The sequence below is a fragment of the Gobio gobio genome (assembly GCF_949357685.1).
Source record: "Gobio gobio genome assembly, chromosome: 7".
Classification (NCBI taxonomy): Eukaryota; Metazoa; Chordata; class Actinopteri; order Cypriniformes; family Gobionidae; genus Gobio; species Gobio gobio.
The window spans coordinates 9,099,911-9,118,598 of record NC_137103.1 but is presented as its reverse complement, the minus strand read 5'-3'; the positions used below and the strand labels follow the sequence as shown (position 1 = coordinate 9,118,598).

Genomic DNA, 18,688 nt, shown 5'->3' with positions numbered 1-18,688 from the left:
GGAGAAGTGCCAGATTTAAGATTAATTGAGCAGTTGCCGTTTTTGTATAAAGTTCGGACAGTTTTGCAGAAGAAATCGCCAAAACCAAATCTATAAAGGGATTGAAAAAAAAATTCATGTTCAAGGGAATCAAAAGCTTTATAAAAAATCTAAAAAAAGAATAAAACTTTCATCACTAATCAGTTCGTCATAATCTAACAAATCTAAAACAAGGCGTATATTGTTAGCAATATGCCTCTTATGGGATGAAGCCTAACTGAGTTTCATCTATTATTGTGTTTAAAACACTTTTAAGTCTTTTGGCCACTAACAAAGCTATTGGACGCCAGTTGTCAATCATAAGAATATCTTTCTTTGGTTTGGGTATTAAAGTAATCAATCCCTGTGATAAAGTAGGTGGAAGTGTTTCAAGAGCAATACTCTCCAAATAAGTTTTAAATAAGAAAGGCGCTAACTCTAGAGCAAAATCTTTGTAGAACTCGGTGAAAGCTTCAACTTTGGTCAGCGGAAGTCAATGAAGTCGCGTCGTCCATATTTGTTTACGGTCTTTGGTTTTACCATGTCTAATATCGATCTCTCACTGCAGTGTGAACAAGTGTCTAGTAGCAGCCGCCGAGTAGCAGAGAGTAGCATTATAACATAACTTTAACACACTCAGATGTGTCTAATATGATAAACAGCGCTGCGTTACCACACATACTTACAATCCGTATACGTACAAGGCTTGAATAAGCGAGCTGTAGCAGTGAAAAATTACATATTGTGTTTGGGTCCCTGAATTCACTTCACACTCCAGCACAGGAGGTGGCGGTGTGCACCTAAAAGCTGGTGTGCAACCCGCCAATACAACCTCAGACGAAGAAGAAGAAGAAGAAGAAGAAGAAGACCCGTTGTTGTTATTGTGATGTCCGAGTAATTTCATTTTAAACGCATCCGAACGCATTATAGCTTACGTTTTTCCGATCAATTTGGGCGAAACGTTTTCTTAGATTTGATTCCTGGCTAGAAGGTCTAATAAATTAATCACATAGATTCGATACATGACCGCTATTATGGACGAGAACAACCGACCCTCTTCATATCTGGACGAGCCGGCGAACAGTCGGCTGTTTCTCGTCACCAGTAAGTCCATAACCGAGGAGGTCATCCGGGAAAACTTCACACCGTTCGGGGAGATCCAGGACATATGGGTGGTGAAGGACAAGCATACGAAAGAGTCGAAAGGAGTGGCGTTTGTGAAGTTCTCCAAATCCTCTCAGGCCTGCACCGCCATGGAGGAGATGCACGGCCGCTGCCTGGCGGAGGGGACCAAACCTATAAAGGTATCATATCATCATATATATATAATCTAGCCACACTCACAGTATTAGTTATCGTGTCTAATCAAGCGTGTCCTGCTCGTCCAGGTGTTCATCGCTCAGTCCAGATCCTCCGGCAGCCACAGAGATGTGGAGGATGAGGAGCTCACCAGGATATTCGTGATGATCCCCAAATCCTTCTCTGAGGAGGATTTAAAAGACACTTTCAAGGTATTTTCTGAGGGAAAGTTTGTAAACATGAGGGGTGAATGAACAAAAACATCATATCTTACCCCCAAAATAAAATTACATGGTTATATTTAGGGGTGCACCGATATGAACGTTTTGGCCGATACCGATAATTCTTTATTTTTGAAAGCCGATAACCGATATATTGGCCGATACATCTAAATACAAATTTTAATAAACTTTGAGAGCCTGATTACAAAAACAAAAGGCTCACCATTAAAGGCATGCCCCAAACACTTCAACATAAATCAAACCTATACACTACAGTAGCCTATTCGAACCAGTGTGAGATTCCTTACCTTTTCAAATTAATTTTACACTCCTATGGCCAACTTACTTTATTTATTTAAAATGGTAACACTTTACAATAAGGTTTAATTTTTGTTAGCATTAGTTAACCAACAATGAATGAACAATACTTCAACAGAATTTATTCATCTTAGTTATCTCAAAATGTTCAGATCCAAAGAACAAACATTTTATTACTAACATTAACAAAGGTTATGGTTTGTGTTCGTTAATGCATTAACAAATTAGATCTTATTTGTAAAATGTTACCAAAAATTCTATTGCCTAAAAATGCATGAAATAGCCTCTGCACAGATAATAAGGAAATGGGTTTTAATCAAACCATATCGTTGATGGAAATGATACGAGAACAATAAAAGGGCTAGTTATTAAAAATAACGCTTGTGTTTTTGAAAAAAAATATGTTTAATATTACAGTAATAGTAATGCGTTTGTGTAAGAAAAATATCCATATTTAAAACTTTATCAAGTAAACTTTCGGCCGACCGCCTTCCCTGTTCAATTTATGGGAAAAGTGTTGAAAGTTCCCCTGCGGATGGAAAGACTAACGCGACCAGGTCATGACGTCACGAACACATCTTGAGTTTCACTTTCAACATTCAACACTTTTCCACAGAAGGCGGTCGGTTGAAAGTTTACTTGATAAAGTTTTAAATATGGATATTTTTCTTACACAAACGCGTCGATTTGCTTCAGAAGGCCTTTATTAACACCCCAGAGCCGTGTGGAGCAGTTATATGATGGACAGATGCAGTTTTTATGGACTTCAAAAACAGAGCAACTATGAATCAAATTCTAATGCTTGGATTAGCCTGGACTTTTGTAATATAACTCCGATTGTATTCGTCTGAAAGAAGAATGTCATATACACCTAGGATGACTTGAGGGTGAGTAAATTATGGGCTAGTTTTCATTTTTGGGTGAACTATCCCTTTAAGTGATCAAACGCAACTGTAACAAAGTTCAGGGAAGGAGGCAGGCGTTAAACATCATTTTAATTGTAAAATAAACAACAAAACAAAGCGTCGACTGCAGCATATAAGCAAAATAAAAAAACGCTAAATATCCCACAGCTCTCAGCCACGCCCTGCTTCAAACCACAGTAACGCTCATCAAATTTGAACAAATTTGCTTTCCATCAGCTGTGGAGATGAAGACGACAACTCCCATGATTCCACACTCATTCACAGCGTCATCAAGCTACGTCGTTGTTATATTTTTTTTTATGAATAAGCGGCAAAACTTACATACTGTGCCTTAAACAGAAAGAAATTAGGTATTTTCTGATGGACAGTTTGAAAATGTCACATTTCACTCAAAATCCAAAAGGAAATTAAAGGGATAATTCACCCAAAAATGAAAATTTACTTTCCCTCAAGTCATCCTAGGTGTATATGACATTCTTCTTTCAGACGAACACAATCACAGTTATATTAAAATTGTCCTGGTCTTCCAAGCTTATAATGACAGTGAATGGCAGCCCAAAAAAGTGCATCCATCCATTATAAACGTGCTCCACACAGGGGTTAATAAAGGCCTTCTGAAGCAAATCCATGGCTTTGTGTAGGAAAAATATCCATATTTAACACATTATAAAGTAAATATCTAGCTTCCGCCTGACCGCCTTCCATATTCAACTTATGAAGAAATCTCTCTCTCTGCACTTTTCCACAGGTGCATGGAGATATCGAGTACGCTATCGTCATAAGGAATAAGACCACAGGTGACAGCAAAGGTCTGGGATATGTGAGGTTCCACAAACCTTCGCAAGCCGCCAAAGCCATAGAAGACTGTGACAAGAGTAAGTGTGTCATGTTCTCTACTTTATGGCTGTTGTTTTCAGATGTGCTCATAAGCCGTCTGTCTCTGCAGCTTTCAGGGCTATTTTAGCTGAGCCCAGAACCAAAAATGCCCCGGCAGACAACGACTATTTCAGCAACCCCAGACTGGAGCACTCTGGGAATGAACCAGGCTCCAGCTCGTACGCCTTTGGTGAGTATCAAGCCATCGGGGCTCTTAAGGTTTGGTTTGAGAGTGGCAAAGGTTCTGGTTTACCATCCCATGGTTTCCTGCAGCACACGAGCCCAGCAGCTACGCCCCAGGGGACACGTGGAGCTCTGACATCATCACCCGGTGCCTGATGGTGTCGTCTCGGGCCGCGGTCACGCAGGAGCAGATCTACGGCCTGTTCGACCTGATCCCGGGGATGGATTTCTGCGAGATGCAGATAGATCAGTACGGCTTCAGCAAAGGTTATATGCCACACACTTCGTGTCATAGTTTATTCTACATAAAAATATCATTAAGTAGTCCATATGATGTGTGCATTATACAGCACCATTCAAAAAAATTTACTTTGATTGTAGGAGGTTGAAACAGCACAACGGTTTTCAATAGAGATGCTCCGATCAGCATTTTTGGGGCCGATCACCAAGATCATGATCTGCCGATTGTACAATCACAGAATGGCAGGGGAATGGCAATCTTTTATCTATAATCTTGCAGAGTTTGCACCATTTGTAGAAATGAAACTAACTCTAAATTAACTGAGTCAAGATCTTGAAGAACCAACAAGTGTTTATTTTAGAAAATGAGATAACTTAAGGCTACTGTAGGCCATCTTCCCCAAATAAATGTATATAATAAATGTATATAATTATCTCACCTAAATATTTGATCATGCAGTGCATTTTTGTTTTTAAAAACAAATTTTCAACTAGGTCTAACATTAGTATTGAGGTAAGAAATACTAAAGACATTTAACAAGAAATCAAATGTAAATTAATATTGGTCTTCCCTGAATAAATTAAATTAGATTAATCCTTACACTTAAGGTTGCAAAAGTTAGTCATTCAAGAGCAGTGAGTGTCATAAAGGTCCATCAAACACTTTTCTTATCCTAATTTTACAGTTGCAAGTTACAAAAAACACACAAGCAGTGCTGACTGACTCTAATCACGGGCAGGTGTTCTCCGACTCCGGTATTACACACAATGTTAAACAGACCCGGGACCCGTAGTAATAGATTGGGACCCGACCCGGACCCGGCTGACCATTTAAAATATAGACCCGAACCCGTACGGGTCCGGTCCCAGGTCCACGGGTCTCGGGGGCTCCGTGAAGACCTCTACTTCAGACCATGAGCTCAGATCATTAAAATAGGGCCCTATCCAGGACTATTGGGGAGGGGAAGGGATTTAAGTTTGTTAGTGCTTAAATGTGTTTTGTTTGTTTGTCAAATGTGTAAAATTCAAATAAAAATATGTTAAACAAAATAGGGCCCTATGTGTGTGTGTTCTGCAGGTCAGCTGGTTGTCCGATATAATAACCTGGGCTCTGCAGTTTATGCCAAAGAGAAGCTGAATGGGTTCGAGTATCCGCCTGGTAACCGCCTGTCAGTAAATTACATAGACGACGGGGAGGACAGGACAAGGTACAGTCCACATTACCTCTGTTATTGTTCTAATTATTAACCTGTCTCTTCTGTTGCTTAAGGGGTTGTGGGGAATATAGCCAAAAACTTTGAAAACTCTCAGGAAATAGTACACCATCTGATCTGGGTACCTTTAGGTTGATGTTTTTCCTTTGGATTGAAGTGTGATGTCGTTCTAGACTGCTGAAGCTCAGCGGTATTAAATATGAGGCTCGAAGTACCCAAGTGCAGATGTGTCTGTGGTGCTGTGTGTGTGTTCAGTCCCGTGGGGAAGATGGCGATGCAGCTCGTGGCCTCTCAGATGATGTCGATGGTGTGGAACGGGCCCTCCGGAGCGCAGCTAATGAAGACCAGCGCCGTGAGTAATGTGTCCATACAACCAGAACTATCTTCAGATGTCTTAGTCAGTTCTGCCACGTCTCGAAATTGAGTCATTTCTTCGAAACTTTCATACAGTTCTGGAACAACATAAGAATTTAAAGATTTTTTTTTCAATGGTTCATAGTTATCAAATGATTTTTGTACATGCCCTTTTCACATTCCCGGGGTTTTCAGAAGCAGAAGTCATCATATTTGGGTAAACCTCTATAATGGTGAACTGGAGACAACATTCCCATGTGCTCCAATAGCAAAATGTATTACTGTGGTCAAAAGAGAGAAAGATGTCACATTTCCTGTTCTGTCATTTAATGTCTATGTGATATAACACCAAGTATAGTGTTATAAATTAAAAATCTTTTTAAAGGTGCACTATGTAAAATATCCAAAATCCACTTGGCCAGTGTTATATAGTTTGTTCATTTGAATACTTACAATATCCCAAATATTTCCAACTATTTGTAAATCGTGAAAAACAAACGCGCCGGCAACTGTCATAATAAAAGTCCCGCTGCTCGCGAGGCGTGTGTTGTGTTCATCTTATTAACAATCGCTCCAGCGGTTCCTCAGCTCCACAACACTCGCTCCTGCTCTGCTTCACTACAGTAACGTTAATAATCACATCAACATGATTTCTGCCTGAGTCCTGTCCCGATTCTCTCCCACCGGCTGTGAGCTGAAGACCACATGTCCCTAAGCTCAAACTGTCCGTCATCAAACTACGCCTTTGTTTTGAAGAGGCGACCTCTAGCGGACGGAAAAATTACACAGTGCACCTTTAAATAAATAAATTGTTAATTAATTGTAAAACAAAAACTGAAAATATACTTAATAAATAAAAAAAGTCGCTAGATTTATTATGTTAATAACTGGAAACACATCATCACAGTCTGTGAAAAGAGTCTATTCTAATTACATGATAATTAGTGATAACTCGTATTGTATATGTCAAAAATACACGACTGTTCAAAGGTTTTAAGGACGCATTAAACTGATCAAGAGACAGTAAAAACATTAAAGTTACCATTACCAGAACTAATCACTACTTAAAATCACGGTTTCCACAGAAATATGAAGCAGTACAACTGTTTATAACACTGATACTAATCATAAATGTTTATTGAGCATCAAATCCTCATATGAGAATGATTTGTGAAGGATCATGTGACACTGAAGACTGGAGTAATGATGATAAATGCAGCTTTGAGCACAGGAATACATTACACTTTACTATATAGTCACATAGAAAAGTTATTTAAAACTTTAATAATTCACTATATATATATATATAATATATTTTTACTGTATATTTGATCATATAAATTCAGTCTTATTGAGCATAAGAGACTTCTTTCAGAGACATTAATAAATCTTACCAATCCCAAACTTTTGAATGGTAGTGCACAATTTGTTGCTTACTGCTTTAGCAACTCTCTAACACAGAGGGCTAGGTCACCCAAACATGAGAAATGCTTTGCTTTCTGTTTTACTGTTTGAATCTTTGTTGTTAAGAAGCACATGTATGTTCTTGTCCTTTATATTGTCTGTTGTTGGAGATCAGAAGTGGTGGAACTGATTATTGACCAGCGGTGTTTGCTGTGTACTGTGCTCCTGTAGGGCTATACAGCGCCTCCTATAGCTCCGAAATCACGTGTGCAGACGGATGCAGCTCTTCCACCTCTGAAGAAGCTGGTGTCGACGGACAGCGTGGTGAAGGAGAGGCTCTTCGTCATCTTCAACCCCTCACCTCTGCCTGTGGATGTGCTGGAGGACGTGTTCTGGTGTGTGTGTGTGTGTGTGTGTGTGTGTGTGTGTGTTAAGGCTGCACGATATTGGGGGAAAAACTTACATTGCGATTTTTTGCAATGTATAAAAACAATTACACCAGATAATTTGAATAGCTCTGTTTGAAAAGAATAGAATAATTGGGCTGATTTTGTAGGGCAGTGAATCTGCATAGAAAATAATAAACACATTACAAGCATAGAGAAATACAATAGAAGAAAGATTATATTGAAATAAACAGTGCTTTGTTTTTCAGGTAAATCTAACCGTATTCAGGTACAGAAATTCAAGAATCAAATGTAAAATCTTCACTATATGTATGAAATATAACTAATATAATTGACACATTTTATCTTTTTTTTTAAGCTACAAAAGTCATTTTCTCTCGTTTGATCACCATTGGTGACACACACAGCTGCGTTTACATTAGGCTGCTGGCCCTTTAAGACGAATGCACAAACCGTATATATGACACGCATCTGTTTTATTCTCAATTGTTTACAACACGTAACCGGCTGATTGATTTACACACCGGCTCTGATAGTGTTAGAGGGTCTAGATGCTTTATTGTGTCTGGATTAATGTATATATTTCCCATAAATGTTGTTCCACTACTAACATGGACACAGACAGGAGTAATGATGCTGAAAATTCAGCTTTGATCACAGGAATAAATGTTTTAATTTAAATTACATTTTAAAATATATTCACATAGAAAATAGCTGTTAATAATAATAATTCACAACATTACCCTTTTTACTGTGTTTTTATCTAATAAAGCAAGCCTTGGTGGGCCTAAGATACTTTAAAAAAAACATTAAAAGAAACCGTGTATGCATGTGTGTGTGTGTCGTTTCTGTGTTAATTAACACTGTGTGTGTGCTCTCCACGCAGCCGTTTCGGTTCCCTGATGGAGGTTTACTTGGTTCCGGGCCGAAATGTGGGATATATAAAGTATGCCGACCGGAATTCCGCTCAGGATGCCATAGCGCTGCTGCACGGGAAAGTGATTAACGGGGTCAAGATGAAGGTCATGCTGGCGGACCCACCGAAAGAGGAGTCACACAAACGCCAGAGAACTTACTGACCTTTGACCTTATGACAGACACAGGTAAGTCAGCTCAGTAGGTAAGACACTGTGAGTACGTTTACATGGACAACAATACTCCGATATTAACCTGATTAAGACAATAGTCTGATTAAGAAGCGACCAACAGCGATTTCTAATGACCTTAATCCAGCTAAAGTCATACTCGAAGTAAACGCAAATCGAATTAAGACGTGGAGTATGCCTCTTTTAGTCGCATTATCAGAGAGCATTACAGACCTTAAAGGGATAGTTCACCCAAAAATGGAAATTCTGTCATCATTTACTCACCCTCAAGTTGTTCCAAACCTCTATGAGTTTCTTTGTTCTGCTGAACACAAAAGAAGATATTTAGAAGAATGTTTGTAACCAAGCAGAGAGAGCAACCATTGACTATCATAGTATTTTTTTCCCTACTATAGTAGTCAATGGTTGTGCGTCGTGTAGGAGTTTTCGCCGTTTTTTTTTTTTCTCTTTTTGTTGCAATAATAATTCTGCTCATTGTAAAAGTAAAATACAATAAGTTTGTATCTATAATCCCATATTCATAATTGTGACCAAACTGTCAGCTTACACCAGCGGTCAGGAACCTCTAGGCTCATGATGGGTCATTCAGGGAAAGCCTGTGGCTGGACGGCTGGAAAAAATCCAAACAATCACGATTTTTAAACCTTTTTCATCATAAATCAAAGCTATTATTCGAAATGTAGGCTGTCAAGAAGGAGCCCAGAGGGTCGGTGTCTCTTCAAATAGCAGGGTTCCCGCGGGGTCTTAAAATGTCTACAATTATTTTTTTTTACATTTAAGGCCTTAAAACGTCTTAAAAACGTCCAGATTTTCACCCGAGGTCTTAAATTTAATTTAGTTAGGTCTTAAAAAAAGTGTTATCCTCGTTCATTTCCAGAAATGCTGGCTGCAGAAAGTTATTGACGTTACACTGTAGCAAAAAAGTATCGAATGGCGAAAGCGGAGCTCTAGAGTCTTTGCTCCGCCCTCAGAGCGTTCGTTCGCTGTGTTGTAGTTCTTTCTGGGGGTGTTGGGACACGTACTCGGTGATAAAACTACAAATCCCGTGATAAATGCAATTACCTGCCCGCAAAATACGTCTACATTTAATAACGTTGTATTTTTCTGGACAGAATGAGGCAGACATGCATTGTTTTATATTATTCTAAACAGTGATAAAGTGTGCACTCAATCAGCACTGCATACCTTATTATTATTATGACAATAGTGAAGGCTTGAAGAACTCAAATACACCATAGCTTGATGCAGTCGTGTTTATTGTCTTCGTTTCATCAGTCAAAGCGTTTCTATCTTCAGTTTATCCTACATCGCTACTAGCTTCACATTAGGGCTAAGGATTACTTCTCTGAGGGAAATGTGGAGTTTCTGCAGTGTGAATGAAAGTTTGGGTAACAAATATGAAAAATAATACTTCTCTCTAAATAAATTTATAGGACAACCCATATGTTTTTCTCCAATGTACAGTTTTTCCCCCACAGTGGATGCATAAGAGGCTCATATTTCATATTAAATACATAGACTTTAAGAAATTTATATCACAGATAAAAAGCACAGAATTTCTTTATTTTTTTATTTTACTTTTTACAATAAATCTTTAGACCTTTCTAATGATTTTTAGTCATAGGCTGTCTGCATATTAACAGGTAACCCAGCAGGGTTTTTTTGTAAAATAAGTTTTCTGTAAAATATAAATGTTATTTTATTAGTATTATTATTATTATTATTATTATTATATTGTTATATTTTTTCTTAAATACTCTATTTAAAAATTTTTAATAATTAAAATGTTATTGTAATAGTAATATTTCTAATATTCTAATTTTGTTAAATGTTTGTATTTATTGAATATAATCATTATTATTAGTCTCGTTAATATATAAACATTAATATATAAAATGTTATATGCATACACTTTTCATTTGTAAAAAAAAAAAAGAGAATTTGCATTTTCACCAGAATAATTGCAATTAGATATCTTCCCCAAATCGTGCATCCCTAGTTTATCCGATCTCCCTAGAGCATTCCCTGTTCAATCTCTATTAGGCTATTAATATGCTGTTTTGTAATCTATTGAGGGCAAGTTTGTTTTAGCCTATTTTCATTTTGGGCCTAAGGTTTTGGGCATTTGGCACGTTGTTGGCTGTGGAGGGTTACTAATGTCATTGCTTTTTTTTATTATTTCTTTGATTTAAATAATTTTGGTAATGCGTCGTATAGGTCTTAAATTTCAATCTTTATGGTCTTAAAATGTCTTAAAAAGGTCTTAAATTTGACTTTCTGAAACCTGCAAGAACCCTGAAATAAAGTGAAAGAGAAAATATATAAGATTACAAAAATAAAACATAAAAAATAAAATAAAAAAAATACATTAAAAAGTATAAAAATCACTTGTTTTTATAAAGTAACACTGTCCAGCATTGACACCCGCAGGTAAAGTTACATAGGGTTGCCTGAGCCCATTGAATTTAACAGATCCGCCAAAGTCGTGCTATGATTGGACGTCGGACAGTGTAGCGTGGCATGGGGACGTAATGACGTGCCATTAATCGAGCTGTTCTATAACATGTAAAGCGGGAACATGAACGGAATATCCTAAAAGTAACTTCAAATTCATTCATCAGAATATTGTCTTATTCAGAATAAGGTCAATAATTCGATTACTGCTGTCCATGTAAACTATGCAAAGATTTATGAATTCACCACAACATCATTTCTGCTGCGAGTACAAGAGCAAATAAAGAAAAAATGATGACCCAATCTGTTATATTCTTTATAATTTGATGTTGAGAGTGAACTCATTCCAGAATAAGTTGATGACTTGAGACATGATGCACCATTGACAGCTCAACTGACCGCTCATGTATGCTACCTGGAGAAACAATCCTTTAACATCTTCATCTCTTTTGGGCTAAGACATGAAAGGATTTGTTTATTTCTATATCAGTCAGATGATGTCACGTCAGTCCAACATAGGGCGGCGCGATTAATCACAAATAAACCGCTCGCGATTTGGCAAAGACTGCGATTTATTTTAATGCGCGGCTTCTCAGTGAAGCACGGCTCTGTGATCAGTGGTAAATGCTGCTCCATCTGAAAGCCAGGGGGCGCTCTCACGCTGAAACTACAATATGCACCGCAGAAGTACAATAGCACTATGGGTGCTTCTCAATATCCCTCCCAGTTTCCTCACTCCTCCGTCCTCCAGCCTATGACCCGGAAACCGATGGAGCTCAGCCATCTTGTAGGACATCTCAACTCTCTAACTGCACCGGGAGTGAGGAGGCGTCATGAGCGAGGATACACAGATGTAGCCTTTGCGGAAGTGTTTTATCGACTAAACGTGACGCACCTAAATTCTCCTCCCCCTTCACATCTTGCCACAGTTTATTAATTACTATAATTATCATTATTGTTTACATGTACAAGAGATGTCAAATTACAACAACTGTAGTAGTACAGTTGCAGAATTATATCAAAGAAAATGAAACAAACTAATCTACTATACACCAAATATAAAGCAGTTCATACCTGGGAATAATTCATTGTTAATAAAAACTGGTAATATCACATTCGCCTGTATTTTACTATTTACTAATACAATATAAATGGTTATCTCTAATATGTTCAAGAATCCCTACGTGCGAACTAAATCCAGCGGTAGAGTCATCATTATTGACGAAGCTTTGAAGTGACGCTAAAGGGAGAGAGGAAATATCATTTCACTTGATTCAGTTCCTCCATCCTCACGTCTTTTCCTTCCCTCGCATCCTGAAGGGGTGGAGCTAACGCCGGTTTCACACTGCACGCGCAAGCTAGTGTGTAGTGCAAATACAGACAAATATCGTCCATTCTGTCACATTTTCCGGTCTTCTCCTCCGACCCCTCTACGTCTCGTGCTTTGATTTATGATGGGCAGCATATATCTGCTGCGAATGCGATAGTTTACATGATAAAAGTAACATTAAAGTTGAGATATGCCTGTAGTTTTAATCATTTAAATGGGCCTTTGAAGTTGGGGCAAAAGCTTCTGGCAGTGATGCGTTTATGTATTTTATTATTTTTTTCATAGATAAGGAAACGCACAGGACACTTCACTACATGATTTCATGGTGAAATTTGTTATTTTTCATGTTAATCCGGTCAATTTTGATCAAGAACAATCCACTGTGGCTTTAATTTAGTTTGAGCAGCGCGGTAAAAATAGACTCTGCGGCGAAACGTTCACGACACTGCCACCTTTTGTGAATGCTTTAATCTGTTAACATGGGCGCCAAAAAACCCCACGCTGCTTGAGCTCTGCTAACGTGTGCAGACGTGAGGAAAGGAGGCGAGGAAGCACAAATAAGACTTGAGAAGCACCCCAGGAAATCCCTATGAACATCATACTATCAGTGAGCTGATTTAACAGATTGAAACGCTTTGATTGAACATGACTAAATGCTTCTCATGTTTGGAAGGATGTTTCTTTTTCAAATGCATTTTATAAACGACTCGATTTGAGATGGAGACGCATTTACTATTGATCACAGAGCCGTCCTGCACTGACAAACCGCACATAAACAATAATCGCAGCCTTTCTAATTTCATAATCGCAATAAGCCAAATTGGTTTAAAGTGTTAGTTCACCCAAAAATGAAAATGACCCCATGATTTACTCACCCTCAAGTCATCCTAGCTGTATATGACATTCTTCTTTCAGACGAACACAATCTGAGTTATATTAAAAATGTCCTGCTCTTCCAAGCTTATAATGGCAGTGAATGGCAGCCCAAAAAAGAGCATCCATCCATTATAAAAGTGCTCCACACAGGGGTTAATAAAGGCCTTCTGAAGCGAATCCATGGCTTTGTGTAGCCTCACCAGACCACCTTCCGTATTCAACTTGCACGCCACGTCATAGTCGCACCAGTTATGCTTTTTCCGTTAGTTGAATACAGAAGACGGTCTGCCGGAAGCTAGATATTTTACTTTATAACGTGTTAAATATGGATAGTTTTCTTACATAAACCCATGGATTCGCTTCAGAAGGCCTTTATTAAAGGGTTAGTTCACCCAAAAATGAAAGTTCTGTCATTAATTACTTCCCCTCATGTCGTTCGACACCCGTCAGACCTCCGTTCATCTTCAGAACACAAATGAAGATATTTTACGTCGTTACAAAGTCGACTTACATAGTGATGACGATTTCAAAACACGGCCTCATGAAGCTTCGAAGCGTTATGAATCAGTGAGTCGATTCAGCAGTTTGAATCGTCAAATTTCAGCAGTTTGGCGGTTTGACACACGATCCGAATCATGATTCGACTCACTGATTCATAACGCTTCGAAGCTTCATGAGGCCGTGTTTTGAAATCGTCATCACTATATAAGTCGTTATTTAGGGTTTTTTTGCACACAAAAACTATTGTCGCCGATTCATAAAGTTATTGTAGAGCCGCTGTAGTGAGATGGACTTTGTAACGACGTCTTTAGTGCCTTTTAAGGGTCTTGAGAGTGAACCGTGCCATTGTGCCAATGGAGGCCTTTCAGAGCATCAGATTTACACTAAAATATCTTCATTTGTGTTCTGAAGATGAACGGAGGTCTGACGAGTGTCCAACGACATGAGGGGAAGTCATTAATGACAGAATATTCATTTTTGGGTGAACTAACCCTTTAATCCCTGTGTGGAGTACGTTTATAATGGATGGATGCACTTTTTTGGGCTGCCATTATGAAGCTTGGAAGAGCAGGACATTTTTAATTTAACTCTGATTGTGTTCGTCTGAAAGAAGAATGTCATATACATCTAGGATGACTTGAGGGAGAGTAAATCATGGGGTCATTTTCACTTTTGGGTGAACTAACCCTTTATGGCTGATTTTAATGTTAATTGCGAATTAATCGTGCCGCCCTAGTCCAACAGAAACGGTCATTCAAACGAAGCATGCAGTCCTTATCTAACGTTCACTATTGAAACTCAATAATTATGATCAATAGCAATGATTCTTTAACTGCAACTCGCAAGGTGAGGGCATGAATACAGTAATTCAGACATGGCAGTGGTAATGGCAGATTATGGGTCCGACATATTTTTGTAACTCCGTTTGGTGCCACTAGTGTTGCAGAAATCACATGCTTCATCTTTAAAGTCGGAATGAAATCAAAATGGACCGTATTAATTTCCTGAATGCATGTTAAAGGAACACGCCACTATTGTTGAAAATAGGCTCATTTTCCGACTCCTCTAGAGTTAAACAGTTGAGCATGACCGTTTTTGAATCCATTCAGCCGATCTCCGGGTCTGGCGGTAGCACTTTTAGCATAGCTTAGCATAGATCATTGAATCTGATTAGACCGTTAGCATCTCACTCAAAAATGACCTAAGAGTTTCAGTATTTTTCCTATTTCTGACTCTTCTGTAGTTACATCGTGTACTTTTCAGAAAATAAAAGTTGTGATTTTCTAGGCCGATATGGCTAGGAACTATACTCTCATTCCTGCGTAATAATCAAGAGCTTTGAGCCACAGCACCTGAAAATAGTCCCAGCGCTCTCTGTGTAAGCAGGTCGTCACGTTGGTTATGTTGACAGAAGTTTTCATGCGCTGCGTAATATCATTGGTCTAGAAAATCGCTACTTTTTTCATTTTCAGAAGAGTCCATTTTTAAAATATCGAAACTCTCTGGTCATTTTTGAGCGAGATGCTAACGGTCTAATCCGATTCAATGATCTATGCTAAGCTATGCTAAAAGTGGATGGATTCGAAAACGGTCAAACTCAACTGTTTACCTCTAGGGGAGACGGAAAATGAGCCTATTTTCAACAATAGTGGCGTGTTAATGCAATGCCTCAGTCTGAATCATTCACTTTAATCAAACTCATGACTTGCTCTTCCGTTGATATGTCGTGTATTGGATTGAAGTTTCTTGAACTTTGAGCGTGAATTCAACACGTTTACCAATATCAGGATGCTGAGTTTACACATTATTGCTCGCAAAACTTGGCCAAAGTTTCACTAATGTGACTGTGACACGCTACAGAAGTCGAGTCAGTCGCAGCTTCAGTTTTCAGTTGTGCGGTTGAGCCCTAAATCGAGCCGTCATTTGAGTGTTTTTCAGCAGATCCTCCAGATTGTGGACTTGTGTAACTGTGACTGTGCTGTGTTTGTTCTTGCAGAGTTTTAAGTGACATGACGCATGACCCCGACATGACAGGACGGATATTTACGATGACACGACCTCATAACGACGGACACTGACTGCCGTACTGCCCTTTCAGTTCTTTAAAAGCTATCAAAGTCTTTTTGCTTTCTCTCTTCTTTTCTTTTCTGGCTCACTCTTAAGCTGTAAATGAGACGTAAAGGGATGGTTCGCCCAGAAACGAAAGTCGTCCTCATTTACTCGTCCACGTCGTTCTAAACCTCTGACTGTTCTCCTAAAACATCACAGAAGACAGTCAGTCACTGGTTTAGAACCACATGGACGAGTAAATTGTCATTTTTTTTATTTAATTTTATTGTATTTTTGAGTGAACTATCCCAATTAGCAAAGGTGACAGACAAATGTCAGATGAGTCTGAGCTCATGCATGTGTTTGATATGTATGGAATGACAAATAAAGAGTTTGACACATCAAACTGTCTTATGTTGTGTGTTTAATCAAATGCCGTGTCGGTATTTGAACTGGTTTGAACTGGTTTTCTTGTATAACGCCATACATGTAAACTTCATGTATGTAAGAAGTGTATTACTGAAAGTCAACATCTGAGTGGAGGGGTTGAAGAATAAAAGAGCTTGGTGACACCAGCCGAAAGGTAAAGTGATTACAGAAGCCGTTTTGACTATTCGTTCCCTGGATATGAATTTGTGATATCAATATTTAATTTTTCTCTAGTTAAAATGCTCATTCTTGATATCAGGCATTAGATTAGATCTACTGGAAACAATGACCATTTTTGGTAGCGTTACATTTCCACTTGTAAAAATGGGAATTCTTGATATCAACAATGACATCTCTCGCAGAAATATGAATTCTTAAATGAATTAAAATAAAAAGTAAAAACTCTAATTCTTGAGATCTGTATTTTCAGCAGTTAAACGTCACCATTGGCTGTCATTCAAATTCAGTTGTTGAGACGAAGAGCTGATTTCTTATTGGTTGAAATTCCATTTTCACATCAGAAATACAATTCTTACTAGTAAAAATCATCATTTTCAGATATCAGAAGTAACAAATGTATATGGCAAGCCATTTTTACTTTTATTAATTCCCAGGATATTCATTTTTTTATATCAAGAAATACATGTTCACTAGTTAAAATGCTCTTCTCGGTTTCTACTAGAGATTTAGATTCGAAAAAACAATTCTTACTAGTAGAAATCATCATTTTTTTATATCAATAATTCTGTGGTTAATAGTGCAAATGGCTATTCTTGATAGCAACAATTAAATTGCTACTAGTGACAATGTTAATTTCTGATAATATGAATGTGATTGTTACTAGTAAGAAAGCTGTTAGATATCTTAAATTATATTGATATCAGAAATACATTTGACATGTTGAAAAACATTTATAGATATGAAGAATTAACATTTCAACCAGTGAAAATTGAATTCTTTATATCAGGGATTTATATTTTTACTACTTAGTAATTATTGATATCCAAAGTGATGATTTTTACTAGTGAGAATTGTATTTCTGATGTGAAATAAAGAAAGAAATGAATTCTTGATATCAACTGAATTTGATTGGCAGTCCATGGTGACGTTTAATTAGTGGACATACAATTACAGATCTCAAGAATGATAGTTTTTACTAGTTGTTTTAGATATGAAGAATGCATACATCCTGGGAGTGAATGACGTCTGCAGGCTTGTACAGCTGTATCTGCATCTGTCCAGCAGGGGGAGGCGTCCAGTGGCTTCAGTGGGGTGGACTGAGAGGTCTGAACTGGGCTAACTGGAGGGATTTTAAATCCACGGCTTTCACAATAATCCAATTTAATCATTTTAGCTTCGATTTCATTCACCAGATACTTTTGAACACGTTGTGTTATTATTGCTGTTTTACACTAAATATCAACCATTTAATAATGATATTAAAGTGAAATCTTTTAGTAAAATGTGTAGTCCTTTTAGTATGAATACTGTTATCTATAAGCCGGTGTTGCTCCAAAACTATGACCGATATAAGCGTTCAAAACCTACAGTCTCTCACTTCCACCAATGATTCTGATCACTCTGCACTTCAGCTTCTCATCAGATTTCATGTCCAATCAAATGCTCTCTAGAATCTGAAGCCACGCCCCCTACATTATAACCAGCCGCTGAAACTGCGTCTGAGATCAGTCACTCGATCACACATTTACGGTTTTATACATGATTAACAGCACACAGTGCACTATATAGACAATCAGACAGTGCACTATATAGACAATCAGACAGTGCACTATATAGGGGACAATCAGACAGTGCACTATATAGACAATCAGACAGTGCACTATATAGACAATCAGACAGTGCACTATATAGGGGACAATCAGACAGTGCACTATATAGACAATCAGACAGTGCACTATATAGGGGACAATCAGACAGTGCACTATATAGGGGACAATCAGACAGTGCACTATATAGACAATCAGACAGTGCACTATATAGGGGACAATCAGACAGTGCACTATATAGACAATCAGACAGTGCACTATATAGGGGACAATCAGACAGTGCACTATATAGGGGACAATCAGACAGTGCACTATATAGGGGACAATCAGACAGTGCACTATATAGACAATCAGACAGTGCACTATATAGGGGACAATCAGACAGTGCACTATATAGGGGACAATCAGACAGTGCACTATATAGACAATCAGACAGTGCACTAGACAATCAGACAGTGCACTATATAGGGGACAATCAGACAGTGCACTATATAGGGGACAATCAGACAGTGCACTATATAGGGGACACTCAGACAGTGCACTATATAGGGGACAATCAGACAGTGCACTATATAGGGGACAATCAGACAGTGCACTATATAGGGGACAATCAGACAGTGCACTATATAGGGGACACTCAGACAGTGCACTATATAGACAATCAGACAGTGCACTATATAGGGGACAATCAGACAG

At 38.2% G+C, this 18,688-nt stretch overlaps 1 protein-coding gene across 1 annotated transcript; it reads left to right on the top strand.

Moving 5' to 3' along the window:
• The first annotated feature begins 574 nt into the window (after positions 1 to 574).
• rbm45 (RNA binding motif protein 45) lies at positions 575 to 16,180 on the top strand. Its single transcript, XM_079821306.1, has 10 exons — positions 575 to 1,322; positions 1,407 to 1,529; positions 3,531 to 3,657; positions 3,729 to 3,848; positions 3,932 to 4,108; positions 5,160 to 5,289; positions 5,551 to 5,647; positions 7,285 to 7,448; positions 8,347 to 8,563; positions 15,724 to 16,180. Exons 1-9 carry the CDS (start codon positions 1,041 to 1,043, stop codon positions 8,537 to 8,539), a joined length of 1,413 nt encoding a protein of 470 aa, XP_079677432.1. The 5' UTR covers positions 575 to 1,040; the 3' UTR covers positions 8,540 to 8,563; positions 15,724 to 16,180.
• The last annotated feature ends 2,508 nt before the right edge of the window (positions 16,181 to 18,688 follow it).